The sequence below is a fragment of the Tiliqua scincoides genome, chromosome 3, assembly GCF_035046505.1.
Source record: "Tiliqua scincoides isolate rTilSci1 chromosome 3, rTilSci1.hap2, whole genome shotgun sequence".
NCBI lineage: Eukaryota > Metazoa > Chordata > Lepidosauria > Squamata > Scincidae > Tiliqua > Tiliqua scincoides.
The window spans coordinates 96,466,693-96,480,903 of NC_089823.1; the positions used below are offsets into that span (position 1 = coordinate 96,466,693).

General features: G+C 50.9%; 1 protein-coding gene across 1 annotated transcript; it reads right to left on the minus strand.

Moving 5' to 3' along the window:
• Window positions 1–9,346: 9,346 nt before the first annotated feature.
• Window positions 9,347–10,522, minus strand: SOX1 (SRY-box transcription factor 1). The gene has a single exon (XM_066621659.1). The coding sequence runs from the start codon at window positions 10,520–10,522 to the stop codon at window positions 9,347–9,349; it is 1,176 nt and encodes a 391-aa protein (XP_066477756.1).
• Between the last annotated feature and the right edge of the window lie 3,689 nt (window positions 10,523–14,211).

Here is a 14,211-nt window from a genome sequence, read left to right on the forward strand (position 1 = left end):
CCGTGATGGGAAACATCTGGAGAAATAGAGGTTTCCATGAGGTGTCTCATGGAATAATATTTGTTAAAATCTAACTGCAAAATGGATTTATGTTCAGCCTGCCTATGCAAACTTTCTTATCCATTGAGAAATATCATAAATATCATAATAAACAAACAATAAGTAATTTCATCTATATGTGAGCAAAACCCTCTTTTTCTAGCACCCTTCTCTTCAAAGGATTATTGGAAGTACAATATAACTCAGTTCATGGGACTGACTTCCAAACTGTATGTTTGGGGTTTGGGGGATGTAGACTGTCGACTAGCAATGAGTTTACCAAATGAAAATACCAGGGCAGCATAGACCAGAAGCTTCCTCTTAAATAAGAGGCACCTTCTTGGTTTATGCAGTATGCTATGTGGGGGGGGGGGGGGGAGGAACACATTATAAGCAAGACTGTGAGGACCTCCTATTCCACCTCAGTTAAACTGTGCTTTTGTTAGCTTGCATCACAAGCCAAGACTTGGTTTCAAAGCATCAGGCTGAAATGTTTTGTCACAAATGTTGGGAATTGTAGAAAGGATGGGGAATTGGAGTAGCAAAGTCCAAACAAGAGGCTGTTTTCCTATTAACTATTGATGGTAGTAATCCACCCAGGGAATGATCCCCATGACATACCTCTGTATAGTCTTCCTTTAGCAGAGGTTTCTTGATTCAAGTTCCAGGCTGAACAGATTTACTACCAAAAATTGGCACTCGCAGCTTGCTGAAGCAACAGCCTCCAAATTACTCTTTGGTATCTCTCATGGCAGACATTCTTTCCAAATCCCTTATATTTCAGTTTGTATTTACCTAAGCTAATGAGATATCTCTGGTACAGCACAATAATTACTCACCTGTGGCTTTGGCACAGCACCAAACAACCTTCCTCCCTTCCCAATGTTTCGGGGACAAAACTGACTCTTCCTCCCCATGGTTTCAAGGTCTCTGCTTGGACCTTGTTTTTATATTTTTCCTTCTCTGGAAATGAATTATCCTGGGGCTGTGTGGATTTGGATAAGGAAAGGAGAGACCTACAGCTCTTCCAGACCAGTTTCTCTTGCTGTCTGGAAGAAGCTTGCTTGTAATGTGGGCAGCCTGCTTTTCTCCCCAAGACCCCCCCAATCATTTGTCTTCCATAGCATTTTCCCAACCATATTGGTCAACCATCATATGGTGCTGTGGGATGCTAAGCAATGCTGAGGCCATTTTTTTTTTCATTAGAGCTGCATATTCTGTCCTTTTTACATGTGGGATTATTCTGGTAGCGACTGCAGGTATCACCTGATGGTCTGAATTCATTAAGCTGTTTACCACAAAGTGAGTTCACAAGTCCATGTTCATTTCTTGATGAGTCTCAACTGAAGTGATGAATTACCTCTATTAGGAAAAACATACTGCTGGAGTTAATATCTGGTGCTAGATAAGTTCTGTATGTGGTGTTTCATTTGTGATAGCTTATTCACACATGCAGTTATCACTTCATGTTGCAGGTACCCACTGGTGAATAGTCAAGTGTGAAATCAACCTTAGTCATTCCCTGGTGAATCATTGTTGCTTTATTATTATTATTTTCAGGTAAATAACAAATGTGAGGAATTTATCCTATAGTGACTGACACTCACAGCTGGAACATGCAAATTCACCTTCACTTTAGTTCAGCCTGCTCCTTCTTTCACTGACCTTCAAGATCCATCTACATAACCGGTTCAAGGGGTTAAAACAAAAACAAAACCTAGGATTTGTATGCTTTCTGAGTGCATTTGGTCCACTAATTAACAGTTTTCAAGTATGTACAAGGAATCAATTAAGCTTGGTTTACACACCCAGAAGAATTAGGTTGGAATGAGGCAGAAGAGTCTTGTGATGGAACCACTTTAAACTGCAAATAGGGAATCATCTGTTTGAATTCTACCCAGGTAAATAAAAACCTGGGAGAAAAAAAATTCTCCACAAGTACAAAAATGAACACACCTAAGAGTGAACTGGGCTACAACTATTCTTCCTCATTTTCGGGGTGGGGGGGGGATAGTTCCAGGTTTCTTTGCTTTTCAGGTGGGGTGTCATTTCCAGAAGGTACCCTGACTGCAGTCTGCAATCCAGTCTACCAGCTCAGGACTTTCTCAGTTGATTCTATTGCATGGAAACCAGGCCCCTACTTTCTCCTTGAGGCCCAGGAAGCCTGGTGGAATATTCAGTGCTCTTTTCTAACAGTGGGAAAGGGCAGGGGGAAGGGGTAACAGTTGAATGATAGACATGAGTGGGTCATTCTCTTTGGAAAAGGACTTGGCTGGGACAGGAAAAAAGAACCCCCTCACTTTCTCAAAGATACTTTCGCTCCAGTGCTTCTGCCCCAAGAGATGTTTAGCATGTAATTTTGCCCACCATATGATGCTCATTTAAGCATCACCCTAGGGTTTGAGGGGGTGTTATCTTGGCATCCATAGTGACAGATTACTGAAAAATGCCAGTTGTTGAGAAGCGGAATATGAAATGCAGGAATGGGACATTCATAAATCCACATTTTCATTTAAGTGTAATTCATTGGGAATAAATTTAAATGCACCCCTGGTCCTGGCTCACCAACAGTAACTACTTCAGGAAGTTTGGAGGGAGGAGAGAGCCATCATTTCACCACACTTTCCTCACCCAGATTGTGTGCAGAGAAACAATGATGAAAGAGTATCACGGGATAACAGTGTTGCATAAACTTGGGAAAGTGACAGGTGAACAGCTGCTGACAGCTGCCCACATCAAGTAGGGCAGGCAGGGCCCCAGCTTGTGACTTATGGAAAAGATGGGAAGGCTTGAGCAGCCTTCACTGCAGTGCCTTTAGGCAGGCTCCCTCAAGCTGCCCCCCCCATGCCAGTGCTGCAGGTGGTGGATGATGTACAGCAGCAATGGTGGCATTTTGAAATGCTGCCCCATTTTCCACATTTTGCCTACAGAACAGGACTGGGGTGTCTGTCAGAACACATCCAGCTGACCTTGTTCAAGTCAGAGGTTTGGACCTTCACCTGACTCTGCTGAGTATTCCTAACAAGATCAACCCACTCTCCCTACCCACCACACTTTCCACATCAACCACACTCCAGTGGCCTACTTCTGCAAATGCCACCACCAAAGCTTCCAGTGCTGTGCCTTCATTCAATAAGGCACAATCTCAGCGCAAAAGGGCTCGGTCTGGGTGCACTGTGGAAAAAGATCAACATCAGTCACCCAAGGCTTCCCTCCACCCCTGAGCCATCCCTGCCCTTCTCGGGTGCCTCTTCTAGAGCTGTGGCATGCAACCAGGGCTGTCTTAACCTACGCATATGATAAATTTGGTATTCTGGCGTGACCAGCCCATCTTCAAAGCGCGGTGGGCGATCCACACAGAAGTCCAGCTGAAGCACAGCTGGGCAGATGCGACAGCTCAGCCTGAAGAGCCTGGTTTGCACGTGCAGGTGAAAGTGCACGTGTGAAGTCCCGCTCCCTTTCTTGGGAGACTCGGGTCCAGACCCCTGCGCAGCCCCGATCTCCCTGGACCCGAAGCAAGCGCCAGCCACCGCACAAGCAGAGTCCAGCAGGCCCTTCCTTCCCTCAGCTTCTGGCCCAGCAGCAGCTGCCTCCCTGCCCTCGCCCACCAGGGCACGGCGCCTCCTCGACACGGCCGCTCACCAGCAGGGGCCCCGGCTTCACTTGTTGCCCGGCAGGCCGCTTGCAGCAGCGGGAGCCATCAGCGCTTCTGCTGCAGCGGGTGATGGTGAAGAGGTTTGACGAGCCGCTGATCCCGGGGTCAGGCAGGGCTCTCCACGCCTTCCCTCCCTCCCTCGCCTCCCCCCACCCCAGCTCCCATTCGCTCGCGTGACGACTGCGGCTGCAATCCTAGCCACACTTTCCCCATTGACTAGAGTGGGGCTTACTTCTGAGTAGACAGGCATAGGCTTGGGCTCTGCGCCTCCCGCTTTGGCGTCTCCTGTGGCACCCCACGGAAGGTGCTGCCCCGACCCATCAGGCGCTGGCGTCTCAGGGGCGCCGTGGGCACCGGCTGTGGGGTATGGCCCCCTCAGGCGGAGCAAAGGCAAAGGAGGGCTCTCTGAAGCGTCTCCACGAAGTTGAGGGGGACACCTGTCGAACAGGCGGAAGCCTGGGGAGAGCAGCTGCTGCGGAGAACCCAAAGGAGCCTGGTCGTGGCTGAGAGAGAGATGATCACGAGGAGGCCAAAGGAATGGGAGGAAGCCCAGTCCTGTGCATGTCTACTCAGAAGTAAGTCCCATTGTGTCCCATGGGGCTTATTCCCAGGAAAGTGAGTAGAGGACGGCCACCTAAGTGAACTGAGTCCAAACTCCGTCCCGTTACTTCCCACGGAACTGAGTCACGTCGAACCATTGCTGGGTGTTTCGCAAGACGACCACAGTTGCCCGGGGGGGCTTTGCTACTGAGGACACATTGAAGGGTGGGGGAAGCATTAGGAAAAGAGAGTGTTGAGAGAGTCGTAGGAATCGTGGAGGTGAATGGAGAATGACAACATTTCTGGTGGACAAGGAAAGTGAGGAGATGCAGAAATGACACGCAAAAGTGTCTCCAAAGGCCTCCAAGTTGTCACAAAGCCTGTTTTGCACAGGTAGTAGGGAGGCAGAGTCCTCATTTCCCCCCGTCTGAAGCTGCCAATCCTATCCATACTTTCCTGGGAGTGAGCTCCATTGAACTCAGTGGAACTTGCTTCTGAGTAGACTGGCTTAGGCTGCAATCCTATCCACACGTTCCTGGGAGTAAGCCTCATTGGACACAATGAGTAGACATGCCTAGGATCGGGCTGTCAGTGGCCTAAAAAAGAGACACCAAGAGATCCCGCTCCCCCTGCAAGCGAGCCCCCTTTCCCCCACAAAGCGCTTGTGGGATCGAAGTGGGCAATTCTGGAGGCGGGGGAGAAGATTAAACACACACACACACACACACACACACACACAGAGAGAGAGAGAGAGCCCTCCCTGGGATTAAGGAATGGGCGAGAGAAAGTAGGAGGGGGCGGGGAAGAGTCCTGCCGACGGAAGAGATGGAGAGGGAGTCCCTTGGAGAGCGAACGAGGAGGCAGAGCCCCGCGAGGTGGGCAGATGGAAGTTCTGGGCCGGTCCCCTGCATTCACTCAAGCGCGACGGCAGCAGGGCGAGAGAGAACCGGGAGGGCTGCAGGCGAAGCGCCTTCTCCTCCCACTCAGCGCCGGGGCAGAAGAGCCGCCTTTCGGGAGCCCCGCCCGGCGGGGCTTCTGGCCTCTGCCGGGCTGGGCACTGGGAGCTGCCGCGAAGGGGGGGAATCATCAACTTTTATTGCGCCCGGAATTCAGCTGCCTCCTTTCTTCTTCTCCGGAGCCCCGCTGGGAAAGGGCAGGCCGGTGCCCATCCGCCCGCCACCCCCAGGACCGCTCCTCCAACCGCAGCGACGTCCCTCGGGACTCCATTGTGCGAGCGTGGCGGCCCGCGAGGCCGTGGCCGCCCCTTCACGGTTCTCCGGACAGGTCTCCCGCCCCCCACTTGGCTCAGATAAGATCTCCGCGGGCCCGCACCGCACAAGATAGGCAGCCGTCCGTGTCCTCCCCTCTGCCATGAAAGGCAGCGCTGGGCTGTGTAGTTGAGAGGGGACTTCTCACTTGTCGCTGCTGGAGAGAGGCTGCCAAGTTCTCACCACCCCCCAGAAACGACTTCTCAGTATCTTCCATCTCACCCCCGCCCCCCACCACTAGAGGAGAGGCACAAATCAACAGCTCAACTCCACAGTTGCTTTCTGACTTTAGTTTAGCCTCGGACTGGTCCCTTGACTACTCCCCTCCAAAAAAAACCTGGGGGGGGGGAGAGACTGAAGCAAGGCTGAAGGCCTTGCTCTGCCTTGTGAGCTATGCGCCTGAACTGCGGATAACCAACTCCCCCAAGCCTCCTTCCAGCCTCTTCCACACAGGTAGCTTTAATACCTTTGCCACCCAAGTTACAGGACGGACAATTATGCCTCTCAGGATGGAAAGCTTTTTAAACACAAACCAGTTAAAATGAGATTTCGCTGGTGAATAAAAAGACCTCCAGTAAGTTCTTTTAAAAAAAAAAAAATCCTACATATTAGTATTTTTGTCAAAGTTTTATGAGCGCTATTTATTATTTGACCTGCTTTTGCTCAGGGAAAGAGAAAAGCAAACCAAAACAGCCCTAAAAGAATGAATGAATAACACGAGCAAAACCCAATAAAAACGAAATGATGTAACAACCTTTTTTTCAGAGCAAGAGAGAGAGACTGCAACACAACTGGGCGAAAGCGAAGCGCTTTGGGGGCCTATTGATGTGAATGGGAGACTTCGGCACAGTTTGTGCTTCAGTCTCTCCCGTTGAAACCAATGGATCTTTCACACGCTTAACTTCGCCCAGATGATTCCTTTTCATAAATTATGAAGCTGAAACCATCTGAGAGTTTTTGCGAAACTTTTGAATGTGAAGGTCTACCATCAGGCACTGCAAGCACCACATTACAGCACTTGGGGCTACAAGGAAGCACAAATGGCACGAAGACTCTCCCCACAAACTGCATGTCAACATGTGGAAACTAATAATGCACCTTTCCGTTGGGTGCCATCGCCAACATTTTCGTCCTCTCTGAACGCGTTCCAGAAAAGTTCCCTGCACTATTTACATGCAAAGCGAAGAGAAGACAACTTTCACTCATTTTTAGTGGTTTATTATACTTTCCTTCAAATCAACTCTCTCTGCTAATGGGATGAGTGGCAGCCACCAGAGCCCCAAGGATTCTTGCATTTATATCTGAGTAGGCACATGCATATGCTACATCTGCGAACACACGTGTGCTCAACAAAAGCCCAAGTAATGCCTATAGTTTCACGGATGCCTAGTTTTCGCTTCTGCTTTTTTTTTCTGCCTGTCAATCCCCCCCCCCAACTAATGACTGGGGGGGAGGAAGCACAAATCAGGCATCAATTGGACTGCTCCAAAGGAACAAGATCCTCTAGACTGGATATGATTTAAGGCCCCGGTTTGGGGCAAGTCATACTCAGGCACTGAAAATCACACAACTGTTCTAGTCTCAAGCATTCGCCTGCCTAACAAGGAAGTCTGAGAAAGCGAGCTTAATGAAATAGCTAAATTATGCTAAAAATTAAAGAGGAAAGGAAATGAACTTTTATTTCTTTGAGAGGAAGCAGTCGGCAGCTTTGGGAACTAACCTTTGCAACTACTAGTAAAAAAAGAATAATTCACAAAGGTCTGGAAACTGTTCTGATCTGGTTAAGTAGCATACTTCATTTCTAACAGAGTCCCAAACAGCTTGCTCTTACGCCCTAATTACTTGGAAACAAGATCTATTGAAACCCACGGGATTAACTTCCAGTAATGTGTTCAGAATAGGGATGGAGCCTGCTATCTGCACTTCGTTTTAATCTGGAATAACCCAGAGCCCTTCCCTAAACGTCAAAGGAACCTAACAGAGTTGGGGGTGGGAGAGTGGTTTCAGGAAGGCAGTCAAATTGATATTAAAACAAATTACATTAAAAGTCACAGTTCTTTTGTTCTAGCTGCTCCCCTTCAAAGAATTCCATAGCATGTTTCTTTTAATAAACGTGTTTTCATTAAAAAAAAAAACACCCTAAAATAATAATTGTAAAACTGCACCCTAAACTTTATCAATACTATTAAATTAACTTTTATGCTGTTTCAGAATTGGACAGGGTAGAAAGTTACCATAAATCAAATTTCAAAGCATTCATCAACATTAGGATACATTCTTACTAACAAAGAATTATTATTCTTTGGGTTATTGATGGGTTATTTTAATGTGGGTTCATTAGTGCTTTAACAAGGTTCGTTAGTATTCTGAGGAGAAGAATACCATACAGGAGCATAAGATGGATACTAATCTTCCTTTTTAAATGTTTCCTTCAGAGACTATTTTCCGTTCTAGTTAAACCCAATCTGTATTCATCACAGTAATTGCTGTATCTCGACTAACTATAGTAAGCTAATGGAGTTACTTGAGGTAACCTCTGTCCCAAGGGAAAAGGGGGAGGGTATTGTCCAAACTAATTTACAATGTCTGTTCTAGCTGAAGACAAAAAACTTAGTGAGTTAGAAACTTAGGCCATTTCATAAATAAATAAAATAAACAATAACTGCTATGGAAAGTATTTTAATAGGTCGCCTTCCTTAACAATACTCAACAGATATTAAAATAATATCCAAAAACTACACCATTTTTTTTTTTAAACTTTCTTCCTTTTGGGATTTTTTCCCCCATAGAAACTGTGATAAACCTAAGCCAAGCCGGGATTTGTGGTTGTATTATGTTTCACATTATATTTATACATATAATCAATTTCCAACCTCTAGTTTTAAGGCATGCCATGAATTAGTACATTTTGGATTTACTGGTTCCAGTTTCACTTTGAAATTGATTTAACTCAGAATCAAAAGCATCTTTAGATTTTTATTGGTTTTCCTTTTTTGCGGAAAGGTTTTTAGTAAACTATATACACATTTCTGAATTCCCTTGTAACGCCTAAAATTAATTAAAATTATTCCACAATGCATATACAAGAAAAAAATACAAAAAGTTAACAAAAGAAAAAAATGTAGACGTAATAAACATTTACAAAATCCAGAATATTGTTGCTGGTCACAAAAAAGTTTTATAAATAAACAAACAAAACAAAACCAACGGAATCCTGCGTCAGAAGAATCACCCAAAGAAAAGTTTAAGCGTGATTTGGGGATTTGCATCCTTGGTACCAAGAAAGGTTTGCTTTGCCCTCTTTATTTTCTTGAGGCAAGGAAAAAGTCCCCACAGAAGCGGCCCCAAGACTGGCCTGGCTGCATCTAAGTGGCGGAAAAGTTGGCATCCCCCCGATCTTTGTGTAATTAGTAATTATAGTCATTTCTGCGTCCTCCCCCCTCCCCTGTTTTCTCGAATAAAACGCGATGTGCCTCCTGGGTGAATGATAAATACTGTACAAAAAAACAAAAGGAAATCTCAGTTAAAACACAGACGGTCCCGTCTAAAACGCAACAACAGAAGCAGAAGAAAATGAACCCCCACCACTGGTTTCAGCAGCAGTCCTCGGGGTGAGCGCGGAGTGGGGGGTCTCTGGGAGCCATCCGCGGTTCCCTTCCCCCTCGCTGGTCTTCAGCGTTCCGAACGTGGGTGATCATCGTCATTACAAGGTCAGCAAACATCTCTCCACCGCTGTTCTGTACAAAAGGAAGGGCTGGGGGTGGACAGCACCGGCGGGGCAGGGCTCGAGGAGAGGACCCTCGCCCGACGTGCCTGTCCCCGGGCGGCCAGTCCGCCCGCCCGCTCAGATGTGCGTCAAGGGCACGGTCCCGTTGACCCCCGTGCTGGCGCCCTGGTAGTGCTGGGGCAGGGAATGCAGGCGGCTCTGGGCGGCCGCCGCAGCCGCGGCCGCAGCCGCCGCGGCCGCCGCCGGATCCCCCCCTTCGCCGCCGGGCAAGTACATGCTGATCATCTCGCGCAGGTCCCCGGGGCAGGGCGCCCGCGAGTGCGCGGAGGAGACGGGCGGGCTGACGCTGGGCTCGGACTTGACGAGGGAGCCCAGCGCGCCCAGCGCCCCCGACGAGGCGGCCGCCGCCGCCGCCGCCGCCGCTGCAGCCGCGGCCGCCGAGTTCTGGTGGGGCTGCGCGCCGTAGGAGAGGCCCCCGTAGGCCGAGGGCGAGGCGCCCACGTAGCCCTGCGAGTTGGAGAGCGGGCTGTACTGCAGCGCGCCCATGTCGTAGCGGTGCATGGGCTGCGGGTTGTGCGGGTGCGGGTGCGCGTGGTGCGCGTGGTGCGGGTGCGCCCCTCCGCCGGGGTGCTGGCCGTAGGCGAGCTGCGCCTCCTGCATCATCGCCGCCGCCGCCGCCGCCGCCGCCACCGAGCCCGGGTAGGCGCCGTTCGCCCAGCCGTTCATGTGCGGGTAGCCCCCCGCGCTGCCCGCGCCGCCGCCGCCCGCGCCGCCCGCGCCGCCGCCCCCGGGGCTCTCCAGGCGCTGCCCCACGCCCGCGGGGCTCACCCCCACGCCCATGGCCACGGCCGGGCCGCCCCCGGGGGCGCCGGCGCCCAGCAGCCCGCCGGCCAGCGAGTACTTGTCCTTCTTGAGCAGCGTCTTGGTCTTCCTCCGGGGCCGGTACTTGTAATCCGGGTGCTCCTTCATGTGCAGCGCCCGCAGCCGCTTGGCCTCGTCGATGAAGGGCCGCTTCTCGGCCTCGGACATCACCTTCCACTCGGCGCCCAGCCGCTTGGAGATCTCCGAGTTGTGCATCTTGGGGTTCTCCTGGGCCATCTTGCGCCGCTGGCCCCGCGACCACACCATGAAGGCGTTCATGGGCCGCTTGACCCGGTCCTGGCCGGCCTTGGCGCCCCCGCCGCCGCCCCCGCCGCCGCCGCCGCCCCCCGCTCCGGCCTGGCCCGCCAGGCTGGTCGCCACCGGGGCTCCGCCGGGGGAGTGCATGTCCGTCTCCATCATCATGCTATACATGGGCGCAGCTTCGCGGGTCGCCGGCGTCAGAACATAGGGCGCCCCGGGCGGGCGGTGGACGGCGCGGGGTACCGAGCGGCAGCGGCGGAGCTGAGCCCGACGGACGGTGCAGGCGAAGGCCGAGCTGCGAAAGTTTCTCCCTCGACGGCGCGTTCGGCTGGGCTCGAACAGGTGCGGGGCGGAGAAGAAGAAGGCGCGGGAGGAGGAAGAGGAGGAGGGGGCAGGAGTGTCGCGCTGCTCCGCTCCGCTCGGGCGAGGAGGTGGAGGAAGCTGCGCTCGTCCGCCGCCGCCGCACACACTCTCAGGCAGCCAGGCAGCGCTCCCCTCCTCGCGGCTGCAGCCGGAGTGATCTGATGCGCCCCCCTCTCGGCTAACTTGCACAGGGGGAGAGGGAGAGAGCGGAGGGAGCAGCGTGTGTGACTCGCATCCGCCGGTCCCGAGTGAAGGGGGGCAGGAAACCCCCTCCCCCTCCGCGCCTCCCCTCGCGCGGCAGAAAAGAAGTAATTAAAAGACAGGCGGAAAGGGAGGGGGAGCGAGCGCGGCGCGGCGGCGGCGGCGGCAATTTGTTCTCTGCGCGCCCTCCTCTCGCCCGCGGAGCCGCCGAGGGAAAGGAGGAGCGCCGCGGAAGCCGCGCACCAAGTTGGGCTTCGACGAGTCGCCTCGGCCAATCGCGGCGCGCCCGCGGGGACATTTGCATGGCGCGGAGGTGAGAGGGAGCCCCGGCTGCGAGCGAGCGAGCGGGGAGCGGCCCGGGGGGCGCCTGGGAGGGGCCGGGAGGGGCACGGCCGCCGTTCAAAAACCTCCAGCTCGGCGTGGGTAACAGCCTGCGCCGCGGAGGGCAGGTGCCGGGAAGAGCCGCCGCCCCCGCAGGGCCGCTTCAGGCGGGGTTTGCCCTCGCCCGGGGAAGAAAAGGCTCGCCGTGTGCGACTCTGGGTGTGAGTGTGTGGGCGGGAGGGGGAGTCCAAGTGATATTCTTGGACTGCGGCAAGAGTTCAGGGCGGGAGGAAGAGCTGGCAGAGGAACGGAGTTTTGGCAGCAGACCATTTTGGGAACCACAAAAAAATCGCTCCCTTTCCAAGCTGCTGGGTTTTCGTCAAACCCTTGGAAATCTTTGCTTTCTCATCCCTCCCTTCCTTCCTGTGGGGAGCTTTTCTGTGCTTCCTGCCAAGGACTAAAATCTGCGCGTGAGTGCACGCTTGCACACGTGTATTCTGGAAGAATGCAGGACAGCATTCTTATGTGCTTTTAGATTTCTTCAATTGTATGTATATACACAAGTATGAACCAGCTGAAGGGAAAGTGCAAAAAATTGGGCTGCGCGTCTGTTGCAGAGAAAAACCAACAAAAGTCTTGTGACACCTCAAAGGCTAACGGATTTATTGTGGCAGAAATTGATGAAGTGGGCTCTGGTCCAGGAAAGCTTAAGCCACAGTAAATCTGCTGGTCTTTAAGTGCCACAAGACCCTTCCTTAGTTTTATTCAGAATTAAATCCAACTGATTTCAGAGAAACTTTCTTCCACATTGTTTTTTCCATAGGGTTCCATAAACTTTCTAGGGTTTGTGAGTTTATACACACAACCCCCCCCCCCCCCCCACACACACACAGAGCTTCTAGACCCTAGAACAGGGTCATCTGTTCTGATGACTGACAATTAAATAGACAAAAGTGCTAGAGCCCCTTAGTGCCTGGCTGGGCTTACCATGGTTTCCTGGGCAACACTTTCCTTCCTTAAATACAAGAAGAGGGCAAATCTCTACAGTACCACAACATTTTTCTATTGCTGCCATTCCACTCTGGAGTTTCACTGCCCCCTTGACTTGCTGTGCAGTTCAGTCTGCATTCTCTGAGGTCCCCTCCCCATACTCTCACACACACAAATGTATAAAACCACTTCAATTCTATTGCCTGCATTAAAAGGCAACCATTAAAAAATTAAAATGTCAGAACAAAACAATAACATATAGAAACATGAAATAGCAGCAAATTCTCCTTCTACCACAAATTAATAGCAGCATGCATTCAAGAGCCAGCAGTGTCAACCTCTTTTCAGGCAAGAATCATATCTGTAAACCAGGTTGTTAGCTGCACACCAGGCTATGGAGTTGAAACATTAAAAGTGAAAATTAAAAAGATTCTGCAGATAGGTTTTAACATGGCATCCAAAACTAGAGTGGGATTGTCATCCTCCTTGGAGATGCTTGTATACAGCTGCAACAGGACCATGGAAAAGGTTATGCACCTAACAGCTCAGTCCTAAAAGTGGTGGTACTGCTGCACCAAAACTGCAGCACCATGGCAGCCATCTCCTGGGGGGGGGGGGAGGACTTTCACCCCTCTCTCTGGGAAAAGTCCCAAGCCCAGCAATGGGGCTTCTCAAGTCTGCACTGGCTTGATACTGATCCTGATACTGAGTTCAGGATCCAACAGATCCTGCCCCTTCTGCCATGGTTCTCCCCCTGCCCCAGAATGCCTTCCCTGCCCCCAAAGCCCTCACTACTGCCTAGAGCTCTTACCTAGCTCTGGGTGGCATCTGGCTGGTACTGGGCTCAGTGCCAACTGGCACTGCACCAGTGCTGATTTGGCACAGTGTATTGCAGGGCATGCCTTATGGCGCATTTGCGACACCCAGCGCTGGTGCTGGAGGTCAGCTCCGGCATTGCCTAAGTTCAGGGATGGGCCTCTAAGCTCCATAGAACATTCTTAAAGCATCTGGAGATTCATCTGGGAGAAGCAGCTTGCAAAGGGAATGTGGGGCCCAAGCCACTGAAAAGAGAACAACCTTCCAATGGGAAGTTGTGGCACTGATTTTGGTGATTCTAGGCTTGCAACCCCTGTAAACATGCTGTGGAGTAGATTCCTCATAGTCATATTTGATTCTATTGCTGAAGAAATTTTTGGTGCAGAGAACTATTTATATGCTGAAATCTCAAGGTGAGCCTGGCTATGTTAACTTTTTAGCTGTTGACCTTGCAAAATATACATTCCACTCTGGGTCCATATTCTTTGTCGTATACTGAAATGGCATATGAATTAGGCTGAGACCAAGGGGATAGTTTCAGATAAATGTGCTTAGGATTGTGATGCCACTGCTACACTGCCATCAATTTTGTGTAGAGAGATGTGTGGGTATGTGCATGAAATTGTTTAAATTAGATCACCAGTTACAGTAACTATTGGATGAAATAATTTTTTAAAAAACATTTGAACACAGATGGTAGATGGACTGATGATTCAATCATATAATAACAACACATAGTTACAGAAAATGATTTGAAAGTGAAACTGTTACCTGTATCAGATAGAATTCTATTGTCTTTGGGCAGATTCTAGAAATGAGCCCAATCCTATGCATGTCTATTCAGAAGAAAGTCCTACATTGGGAAGTGATTGCACATTGGGGCTTTCTCCCAGGTAAGTGTGGATAGGATTGCAGCCAGGTAGACCAATCCTAAAGGCAGCAGCGCTGCCAGATGCAGTGGCACTAAAGTGGCTACCACTGCATCTTGTGGCCCTGCAGGAGCAACTGGAGGTCTTCTCAGGGGAAGGGGACTTTTGTCTCCTTCCTCTGGGGGGGGGGGAAGTCCCAAGTCCCACAATGGGGCTTCTCAAGTTTTCAACCTGCTATTTTGCCCCCTCAGAGTTGACAGACTCTGTGTCAGGCTGGAAGGCTGAGCTTCACCAGTCCCA

Coding starts and splice junctions, on each gene's coding strand:
- SOX1 (XM_066621659.1), bottom strand. CDS start 10,522: ATGTATAGCATGATGATGGAGACGGACATGCACTCCCCCGGCGGAGCC.